At 36.6% G+C, this 12135-nt stretch overlaps 1 protein-coding gene across 5 annotated transcripts in view; it reads left to right on the top strand.

Moving 5' to 3' along the window:
* The window catches only part of CDK6 (cyclin dependent kinase 6), a 241400-nt gene that overhangs the window by 53797 nt on the left and 175468 nt on the right, over positions 1-12135 (top strand). For all 5 annotated transcript variants that reach the window (XM_033194393.1, XM_033194398.1, XM_033194395.1 and 2 more), the window contains one exon: positions 6890-7025. In XM_033194393.1, coding sequence (XP_033050284.1) covers positions 6890-7025 — 136 coding nt within the window. The remainder of the gene's footprint in view (positions 1-6889; positions 7026-12135) is intronic.

Genomic DNA, 12135 nt, shown 5'->3' with positions numbered 1-12135 from the left:
TGGCCCTTAGGTAGCTGTGCCAGACATCTCTCAGCTCTTGAACTATTTGATGTCCAAACATTCAAGGGAATGGGGGGAAAAAAAGTGACCGGAAAAAAATCCTCATAGAACTTCCTGTGAACGGGTCAGTTTAATCACAGCAAATAATACAGATTTCCCTTTTATTGTAACCACAATAGAAAGGCAGAGCTTGTGTTTACAAAGCATGTTGTTTGGGAGACCTTTGTAAATTGTAATCTTTGGAAATCCCAAACCTATTGGATGTAATCCCATCCATTAGATGAAGGCAACTTGCCTATGCAATAGTTCCAGAAGAGCAAGTTAAATTGAGAACATGAACAGGAAGTAGTCATTAAGAATTACAATGGGTAGGATGCAGAGTTAATTCACAGAGATATTTTGTTATTAGATAATTACATCACTAGGACAGCTGGAAAGCTGAGTGCTGTGCTGGACTGCAAGCCTTGTTCTCTGCCCTGCAGCTGGCGGGTCAGGACAATAGAGACAGCAAGAGAACTTACTTTGTGGGAGAGTTAGGGGCTTGGCCAACTTAATTGTGAAATGATAACGACCTCTCTGCCTTTTTTGGATTGCATTTTGCGCAGCTAAACTGAATGCATAGCCTTAGTTAATGCTGATAACCAGTTTGCACTTTTACTTTTTGAACATTCACTTGGATCACATTATGCTAAGCTCTAATGGACAAATATTTAATGGTAATTTTCCTTTCCTTTAAAAGTCATCTGAGATATTTTGTTCATATTCAGTACTTTGTGATTACATTTTTCTTATGGAACTGCTGTCATGTAATTCTTGAAATGGTATTTTTGTCAGGTTACAGATCATCTAGCAAAAAAAAAGGGGGATTTAGAAAGTCTTAAAATGTTGGTCAGTGTAAGGAATCATGCAGTTGAAGTTATTTTCCAGTTTTTTTTTTTGGAGACGGAGTCTCGCTCTGTCACCCAGGCTGGAGTGCAGTGGCACAATCTCGGCTCACTGCCAGCTCCACCTCCCGGGTTCATGCCATTCTCCTGCACTACAGGTGCCCGCACCACGCCCAGCTAATTTTTTTGTATTTTTAATAGAGACGGGGTTTCACCATGTTAGCCAGGATGGTCTCGATCTCCTGACCTCATGATCTGCCTGCCTCGGCCTCCCAAAGTGCTAGGATTACAGGCATCAGCCACCGCGTCCAGTCTGTTTTCCAGTTTTTACATTCAAATGTTCAGACCTGTCTGACTTTTTTGTTTTACAAGTATAGGAGTTCTAGGTAGCCTAGCCACATTCCTTATTGATTTATATAAATATATTACAGATTGTTTACCTCTAGCCAAATACCAGGGATTTTAATTCATGTTTAGCTCAGTTGTTTTATATGAAACTCATTTGTTATATTAAAGTTTCTGGCCAGGCACAATGGCTCATGCTTGTAATCCCAGCACTTTGGGAGGCCGAGGCAGGCGGATCACTTGAGGTCAGGAGTTCGAGGCCAGCCTGGCCAACATGGTGAAACCCATCCTTACTAAAAATATAAAAATTTAGCCAGGCATGGTGGCACGTGCCTGTAGTCCCAGCTACTCGGGAGGCTGAGGTAGGAGAATCGCTTGAACCCAGGAGGTTACAGTGAGCCGAGATTGCACCACTGCACTCCAGCCTGGGCGACAGAGTGAGACTCCATCTTAAAAAAATAAATAAATAAGTAAAAATAAAGTTTCTGTTTTCTCTGTATTGCCAACGAAAGTGACTATTATTTGATTTGGGGCAATTCCAGAGGGAATCATAGACAAAAAAGCATCATAAATATTGTATTCTAACATTTCTAAGATTAATGTTTACAACCGTTGATTCAAAATGCATTTCCTACCCATTGTGACTAATGTAACTGTTAATTTTTACTACAATAATGTTTGCTAACCATTAATCAGACATAATTTAAGTCAGACAAAATTTCATGGTTTAGTGAAGAGCAGTATTTCCCCAGATGTCTTCCATGGAGTACTGGGTCTGTAAGATGTGGATGATGGCTTGCCAGCACTGGAGCTAAAAAAGAGTATCATACAGGCACCCTTAGGACTTTGATGTCCCTTAATGCCATTTGTGAATGTCTTGAGGAATCTCTAATATGCTCCATTTCCCAAATGAAGTTAGTAATAATGGCACCTTAAAAATTAAAAAGGATTATTTCCTTGAACCTGGAGGAGTCACTTCTACCTAATACCGTTTTTTAAGAGTATGTAAGTATATACATTAAAATTTACATGAAAATGTTCTGCTCTATGGACTGTTACACATCTCTTTAAAATTTCATGTTTTAAAAACTGCCGATTGAAATGAGTGCTTTTTCGCTAAGGTTTATTATTTAGGACAATTAATAGTGGCTTCAGTGAGCTCACCTTTCCTATCTTGAGCATCCACTGAAACTGAGGCCTGGAGTCCAGTTGCTGCAGGTGGCATCAATGAGTCTTAATATTTTGAAGAGAGCAGTATAACTCTGAGGAAAGCAACTTGCGTGGGTTAGGTGTTATTTTTAAATTGTGTCATGCAAAGAGTGCTTGAAAACGGTTTCAGTGAGATGAAGCAACAGGGCATACTGCCAGGGTTGTTAGGTAACTTCTAAGACAACGGTCTAGGGGGCAGATGACTTTTTGTTTCAGCAGTGTTTTAGGATCACTTTATTCTCCAGTTATGCCCCCATCAGAATTTTTTTTCTTGTGGAAATTACTATAATATCGTTTATGTATATGATAAACTATAAATGCAGTAAGAACTGGAGTTACTAAATTACTATTAATTCCAGGTAGTGGTAAACAATGTAATTTTTTCACTAAATGTATTAATTATAATGCGAAATATTTATAAAGTAATGTTTCAGAAACACAACTGAAATGGTCATAGTATGAAACAGCTCTGTGTTTGTATTTGACTTTAGGGACATGCCATTTTTGGTTCACTGCCCTTTTATTTTATTACAAAAATACAAGGAGCATATATAAAGAAAGTTGGGGATTGTGGAACTCCATTTTCTTCTTCAATAGGAAGAAAAGAGTGAAGTAGTCCAAGTATGTGGATTTAATAGCAATAAACTGGCTTTAAAAAGCCTGTGAAGAATTGTAGTTATCTTGAATTTTCAAGCCAAAAGAACTGTTTTGATAAATTTCCCACATATTAAATCCATGCATGATAGCAATCGTATTTTTAGAGTGTGGAACTTATTATGATTTATGGTACTATCTTTAATAAATCTGTTAGGAGTTTTTACTTTATTGGAATAATTTTCCAGAATAAGTAACATTAGGGGAAAATACTAAGTCTAGGAATGGATATTAAAACTTAAAAACCAGAATGTTGGAAGTAGATAAATGTGAGGAAAAAATTTCAGTGGATTCTGGTTAACTTCAATGGAGTTGTATGACTCACCCCAAACTGCCCATCATTAAAAAGAAGTGTGGATCTGGCTATGAAGTGTGTGTAGTTGTTGGTGTTCTGTTTTTTGACCTGCCAGATTTAACCTAATTACAGTAGTGGGGGTTTTTTTGGTGTTTTTTGTTGTTGTTTATTTGTTTGTTTTTAGTTTCCCTTAAAATTTACTACAGATTCACAGAGAAATACCAAATGTGGGGTCCATAAAGCCCAGAAATGCAGTAGGATGACATGGTGAACCAGCAAGGCATTAAAAGTTTAGCAGAGGTCCTAGGACTACAACCAACAAGGGATGTGAAGGACCTCTTTAAGGAAAACTACAAACCAGTGCTAAAGGAAATGAGAGGACACAAACAAACGGAAAAACATTCCATGCTCGTGGACACAAAGAATCAATATTGTGAAAATGGCCATACTTCCTAAAGTAATTTATACATTCAGTGCAATCCCCATCAAGCCGCCATTGACTTTCTTCACAGAATTAGAAAAAACTACTTTAAATTTCATAAGGAACCAAAAAAGAGCCCATATAGCCAGGACAATCCTAAGCAAAAAAAACAAAGCTGGAGGCATCATGCTACCTGACTTCAAACTAGACTACAAGGCTACAGTAACCAAAACAGCATGGTACTGGTACCAAAACAAATATATAGACCAATGGAACAAAACAGAAGCCTCAGAAATAATGCCACGTGGCCGGGCATGGTGGCTCACACCTGTAATCCCAACACTTTAGGAGGCTGAGGTGGGCAGATCACCTGAGGTTGGGAGTTCCGAGACCAGTCTGAACAACATGGAACAACCCTGTCTCTACTAAAAATACAAAATTAGCTGGGCATGGTGGCCCATGCCTGCAATCCCAGCCACTTGGGTGCGAGTAGTACTCAGGTGAGGCAGGAGAATCACTTCAACCTGGCAGGCAGAGGTTGTGGTGAGCCAAGATGGTGCCATTGTGCTCCAGCCTGGGCAACAGGAGTGAAACTCCATCACCAAAAAATAAAAGCAAGAAAGAATGCCACATATCTACAACTGTCTAATCTTTGACACACCTGACAAAAACAAGCAATGGGGAAATGATACCCTATTTAATAAATGATGTTGGGAAAACTGGGTAGCCATATGCAGAAAACTCAAACTGAACCCCTTCCTTACACCTTATACAAAAATTAATTCAAGGTGGATTAAAGACTTAAACTTAAGACCTAAAACCGTAAAAACCCTAGAAGAATACCTAGGCAATACCATTCAGGATAGAAGCATGGGCAAAGATTAAAACAACAAAAGCAATGGCAACAAAAGCCAAAATTGACAAATGGGATCTAATTAAACTAAAGAGCTTCTGCACAGCAGAAGAAACTATCATCAGTGAACAGGCAACCTACAGAATGGGAGAACATTTTTGCAATCTGTCCATCTGACAGAGGGCTAATATCCAGAATCTACAGGGAACTTAAAACAAATTTACAAGAAAAAAACAACCCCATCAAAAAGTGGGTGAAGGATATGAACAGACACTTCTCAAAAGAAGACATTTATGCGGCCAACAAACATATATAAAAAGAGCTCATCATCACTGGTCATTAGAGAAATGCAAGTCGAAACCACAATGAGATACCATCTCATGCCAGTTTGAATGGCAATCATTAAAAAGGCAGAAAACAACAGATGCTGGAGAGGATGTGGAGAAACAGGAATGCTTTTACACTGTTGGTGGGAGTGTAAATTAGTTCAACCATTGTGGAAGACAGTGTGGCAATTCCTCAAGGATCTAGAACCAGAAATACCATTTGATCTAGCGATCCCGTTACTGAGTATATACCCAAAGGATTATAAATCATTCTACTATAAAGACACATGCGCACATATGTTTATTGCAGCACTGTTCACAATAGCAAAGACTTGGAACCAACCCAAATGCCTATCAGTGATAGACTGGATAAAGAAAATGTGGCACATATACGTCATGGAATACTATGCAGCCATAAAAAAGGATGTGAGTTCATGCCCTTTGCAGGGACATGGGTGAAGCTAGAAGCCATCATTGTAGCAAATCAACACAGGAACAGAAAACCAAACACCACATGTTCTCACTCATAAGTGAGAGTTGAACAATGAGAACACATGGACATAGGGAGGGGAACATCACACACCAGGGCCTGTTGGGGGCGGTGGGGGGGGTGCGGTTAGGGGAGGGATAGCATTAGGAGAAATACCTAATGTAGATGACGGTTGAAGGGTGCAGCAAACCACCATAGCACATGTATACCTGTGTAACAAACCATTCTGCACATGTATCCCAGAACTTAAAATATAATTTTAAAAAATTAAGGGAGGTAATATGTAAGCAGGATAATTGATAGTCAACCCTATGCCTTAGTTATTGGACTCTATGCACATTTATAGTTAGTCTCTTTGAAGAAGGCATTTATTCAATTTTTTTAAAAAATTAAAGAAAGTAATATGAATAGTATTTTATTAGCTTTTTCTTAGTATTTATATTACATTCTTGTTAAGAAATGTACCTACAGCTTGTTTATGGGTAGTTTAATTCTTCAAACATTTGTTGAGAATCTGTTGTGCTAAATAGTGTACCTTGGTTGAAACTAAAGGAAATTTTGTCCTTTGGCTTGAATATTCTTTCAGCTCCTGAAGGCTTAGATTTTAGAACTTAAATTTCAACTTATTTTAAGATTTTTATGGAAGAAACTGAATCCAGTTTCACCCATCCAAATGTTTCACCCATCCAAAATGTTTCACCCATCCAAAACATTTGTTAATCTGTTTCTTTATTATTTAAGGGCAATATAGTTTGCCAATACAGGTCCGCCTACCCCCGAAAAAGAAAATGTTTAAATTTCACAATGTTGATTAACATGGCTTTGGAATTTTAAAAACTAAGAATGTGTGCCCTTTCCAGGGAATGATTTGACTCAGCAGGATGAGGGCTGTCTTAGAAATAAACTAAAAATTTCTCCATATTCCATCATATTTGTTTTCACAGATGTGGTTGTGACACCTTAAATTCCAGGAAAATCTTGATTACAGCCTTCAGCATCTCCAAAGCATGCTCAATCTATCTCTAATAATTCTCAAACTATGAGCTAAGAAGAAACATATTTTGCCTAGCCATCAAGTTTTTGAAATTATCCCCATTGGCAAGTTCTATCTAAGGTCCTAACTAAGGAAACTCTCCAAGCGTTCTTGTGCTCCAATCACGTTGCTTTCTCATTGTTACTATAGATCTTCTCGTGCTTAACCACACGCTCTGAGTTCCCCTCTCCTAAACTTCATATTTTTATTAAAGTATCAGATCTCATTTGATATTTTTACGTATGATCACAAGAAATGATCAACACTGGCCTTTTTTTTTTTTTTCTATTGTGAGACCAAATTGAGCAATATGTATAAAACATACAGGTTACTTCTTTGCTTATTGCCACCTACTTAACCTCTTTGTTTTTTCTTCTAGGTTGTTTGATGTGTGCACAGTGTCACGAACAGACAGAGAAACCAAACTAACTTTAGTGTTTGAACATGTTGATCAAGACTTGACCACTTACTTGGATAAAGTTCCAGAGCCTGGAGTGCCCACTGAAACCATAAAGGTATCAAGAATCATCTTCATGTCTTATCAGGCATTCGACTATTATAGTATGTTAAGCAGTGGCTTTCATTCCTTATGAAAATTTCCAGAATTATGACTTCTAGAATTCGGTATATAGTTTAAAAAATCAAAGAAAATCTTCAAAGATTGGGATATATTCCAGTTCATCAACTAAGTGAGATGTTCAAAATATGGACATATGTATTCTAGTTAGTTAATTTTAGAATTAAGTGGAAAGAAAAACTTTTAGTTCTAATGCATATTAAAATTATTTTAAAATATCTATTTGTACATTGTCAGACCTTAGAAAACATAGTTTAGTAAGTGTAGCCCAGTCTTTCTCTGATGGTTAATTATCTATGGAGGACATAATTTGAGCATTATTCATGAGCACATTGTGTTTTATGACAACACAGCCAATGCTGTGTGAATCTGAAATACTACTTATTAGGCCCTCCTTCTTTCTTAATTTTTCTTATTCATAAAACGTTTATAGGGAAGCCTAAGTAACCAGATACTATGCCAAACTCCTGGGATTTGAAGATGATTGAGCCATGCTTTCTACCCTTAGATGTCAGTAAACTAGATGCAGTGTATTGACTAGAAGTTCTTCCTACCTTTAAGTCTAATGGAAAATGCTACTGATATAGTTTTTGTTGTTATTTGCATTCTGCTTAACTGAATTTGGTAGATCTTTTAGATTTATGCACGTCATGTGCGGGTCTTCATGAAAACCTTTTTGTCTATGTGAATTAGGTAGCTTAGCTAAACAGACTCCTGCCTTATCATTCATTGTTTTGAAATGAGTTACGGAATTCACCATCATTCTAGATACAAGTTAATAACGAAAAATAGTTTATCTTCTCAACAGGGTAAGAAATGTCTTTAGTGATAGCTAAATGACATTCTCACACACTGATACTTAGAATTTGACATATTGAATGATTTATTCCTTTTGTTTTAGATTAATATTCTGTTTTTTTCCCATGTGGCTCTCATTAAAGAATCTGGTGCTTAACAATAGTCCCATTTTTTCCTGAGCAGTTTCAAGGACATTAAGGCCCTCTAAATGTAGGTATGCCTGATAGTTACCTGTTCTTGACCATCTTCTATCTCTGCACCCCTCTTTCCTCTGGCATTCTATTCTACCCCTGAAGTTTTAGTTCTCTTTTATGAGTTTGTCAGAAACCCCGTGTTTGGCATGCAGAGTGGGGCATAGTCTTTTTTCTTATACAGTTTTCTAGCCAAATTGGACTGCTCACCATTCTCTTAGTATAATCTGTGATTTTTCCACCTTGGTGGCCTTCCTTCTCATGCCATTTCTTTTGCTCCTTCTCACCAAGCTATCTACCTAAATTTTTCAAGTGCCATCTCAAATGCCGTTTGATCAACTCTTATAGCTGGATGTAATCTCATGTGCCTTATAACACTTGTTCTACATATCTCTACCTTTTTATCTTGTTTTCTACCTTTAATTGGGATTTTTTAAGGTACAGATCTCATGTATTCAATCATCCTCATGTCCTGACAGTATCTTACACAATGATTTATACACATAGGTACTAAGTAAATAAGACACATTGTCATACTTTATTTAGATATAAGTATTTTCAAAATTATTTTTAAAATGACTTTCAAAGGCTTTAAATATAGACTATCAAAATAATAGTTGATGTTTTCTGATACATTTCTAAGTTCAAAGTTATTTGGGGAGTATCTTTTTTTTTAAACAGACAGATGAGGCAACCATGTATTTTATATCTTACATTACCACCTGCATAGATCTTTTGAGCATTACATTAAATTCTCTTAGGATATTGGAGGAATCATTTGCAAAGGCATCTGTGCAGTTAAAATGTTGATAAGCCAGAGTGGTTCACTAGACTCAAGTTTGATCAGGTGTGAGTAGAAATTAAGTGGAATGGGGGGATCTCAAGGGTGAGGGTGGAGGGGCAAGCAGGATAGAAAAAGGAACAGGCAGAATGGTGGTCACCAAAGTAAGAAAGGGGAGGAGAAGACGGGGGCGGGGGGCAGTTGCTGAGCCAGGATGGAGCTGGAGGCTTGCTAGAAGGAGGTGATTGTTGCCCGAAGCTCTTGAACAAGGTGACATTAAAAATTAAATGTTTTTTTCTGAGCTTTTTGTCTATCTCCAGGAAAGGGAATGTCACTTCATTCCGTGTTGAACAGGAGATTGTCCTGGAGGCTGTTAAATTTCTTCAGCCATTAGCATCAACACCCCTTGATCCAAATTGGCAGATAAGAGGTGGAGTTGGGGGCAAGGGCCTGTAGTTATTGAAGGTTTGTGGCTAATGATGTATTGATGTTTTCATAGTAAAATAAGCCATAGTCAAATGAAATATTTCAGGCAGTTAACTTATCTGTTAGTGGTTAATTGAGCATTTTTTGCTAACTTAAAAGCTAATTAGAAGACTCTTTTATCTTCATTTTTAATTTTTTAAAAAAATTCTGAACTATACTAACCTACTTTCTTTCCTTATTAAATATATAATTTAAAAAAAAATAATTTGAGTGTTTGTGATGCTTTAAAGTCATTGTTGAAAACTTGAATAATCATTTAAAAGCATAATAAAACCATTAAATGGATAGTTTTAGGCTGAATGTATAACTGATATAAAATTATTTTTAATCAACACTTGTATCTTTTTTTTCTGTGATTGACTTGCTTTTAAGAATTGGAATGCAGAATAAACAGCTGCTAAGTGGGAGAATCTGAATTCTGGTTAATTGAAATTTTAAAGCACACAACCAGAGAACAGAAATATTTTGTTGTTATATAGGCTCATTTATGGGAAGTCTTAATAACTAGATCAAGCAAATATTGTTATTATGAACAACCTATTGGGAACACAGAAATTGATTCTTTATATAGAATGCTGTGTTGTAATAAGAGCTTCTCTGACTATACTTGTACAGATATGTATTGAATATTCACTCTGCATGGAGGGTTCTGTGCTAGGCAGTTCAGGGACACAAAATTGAATTAGGCGTGAGAAAGAGAGGACCTGCCCTGAAGGACCGTTAAAGTATAGGAGAAGAGATAAAATGCAAACACAAGCATGTGGTACATGTTCTGTATGGTTATTTAAGTAGTTTAGGGGTATTTTCAAGTAAAGAACAGACTAATATATAAGTAAGCGTGATCTATATTGTGCCAAACTGTTCTTTAAATACTTAAATTTAAATTACTTTTCAAAGGATCCAAATCATAGATATTAATATTGACATTGTCTTGCATAGATTAGAACAAATTATGTTGTTAAATAATTATACGTAAGATATTTTGTGTTTATTTATTTATTTGAGACGGAGTCTTGCTCTGTCGCCAGGCTGGAGTGCAGTGGTGTGATCTCAACTCACTGCAACCTCTGCCTCCCGGGTTCAAGTGGTTCTCCTGCCTCAGCCTCCTGAGTAGCTAGAATTACAGGCGTGCACCACCACACCTGGCTAATTTTTGTATTTTTAGTAGAGTTGGGGTTTCACCATGTTGGTCAGGCTAGTCTCAAACTACTGACCCCGTGATCTGCCCACTTCTTGGCCTCCCAAAGTGCTGGGATTACAGGTGTGAGCTACCATGCCCAGCCAGATATTTTAACATGAAATATATATAAAACAGAAAATCAAAACAAGACCTCATCTAAGATCATTTAAGCTCAGGGGATTTTCCTCTACCCACTTTCCTCTACCCAGTGCTGTGTTTTCTGTGGCACTGTTTACCTGTTAACAGGCCACTGAAATTCAGGATATTCTAATGCACATTCAGGACATAAATTGCACTAATTGGGCAGTACTTGAATAAAACTAGGATGCTCCATGGTGTCTTACTAGATATCATATGGGTAACATCATTTTACTTATCATTTCATCAACATGTTTGTTAGAAAAGAGCCCATGATGGTCTTACTTTTCCAGCTTACTTATATCACCTACCAATTTTTGAAGGGCATTTAAATGCCATTTGTTTTCAAAAAATAAAAAAGACATTAAACCACACCATAAAGCCATAAGTACTCATAAAGGTTGATAGTTGAGTGAACTCATCGGGGAAACTAATTATTGCATGGTGCTCATGTGGGACTTTAATAAAATACGTTAAGAGTATAGGCCTGAACTGAACATTTTCACTGAGAAGTTGAGAATAAAATAAAATCATAGGTGATTCTTTCCAACAAGATTAAATATACCTTATTCTAAAAACAAAATAAGCATACATAGAAGTCACCTTCATACTTCATCTTGGAGTTTCATCACATTATTTAACCTCTTTTCTTGATATCCTTAAGTTGCATCCATTCTTGGTTGACAATGACATTCGCATAAAGCAGCCTGTTGGCTACTGTCCTGTGAAGTCAACAGATATTCTAATTTTCCCTCATAAGCTTATTGTTGACGTATCTGGCTTTCCTCTTTCTAATTCAGAATATTATCTTTGGGTCTGTTTACTTGTGGAGGAGTTCAGTGCCATCTTTATTAAATTTTTATTGGCTCATTTGAGATTTAATATTGCCTTCCTGGGTTTCCATGCTGAGATTTATGAGGCAATAATTGACACCTTAATGATTGTGTTATTTTTTCTTTTAGGATACATGATAAATTCAGAGTATCTATGCTTATATAGCACCTTTTTTTATTCATGGAGCTTTATGAGAAAAAAGAACCGCTCTTAGATTTTTATTTTTTTCTTTCATGCTTTCATCTGCCATTCTAGGAGACAGGGTCAGAAAGAACTGTAAAGAAATTTCCTCACCATTTTTCTTAGTCATTTGTAACTGCCGCCCAGAAAAAGAACTGTACACAGCAAGATATAGATGGGAGAGACTCTTATGTAAAATATTCTCTTGTACAGGCTTTTCCAAATGTAATGCCCTCTTTTACTAACTCATTCTTTTGGTATTTAGGCTTGTCTGTATAATACATTAATATTTTCTAGGATATGACCTGGCTTCTCAACTATTTTATAAACTCTTTGAAAACCTAGAATTATTCTGTGGACATTCTGTGCGTGAAACTGCATGTAACATGTTTGATTAAAAAAAAAATGTTTGATGCAATTGGCAATATAGTTTCACAAGTTTGAGGCATTGAAAGGTCAC

The sequence above is a fragment of the Trachypithecus francoisi genome, unplaced genomic scaffold, assembly GCF_009764315.1.
Source record: "Trachypithecus francoisi isolate TF-2019V2 unplaced genomic scaffold, Tfra_2.0 Lachesis_group4, whole genome shotgun sequence".
In the NCBI taxonomy this organism is placed as follows: Eukaryota; Metazoa; Chordata; class Mammalia; order Primates; family Cercopithecidae; genus Trachypithecus; species Trachypithecus francoisi.
Note: the sequence above shows the minus strand (reverse complement) of the source record. Positions and strands in the feature narration are given on the sequence as shown.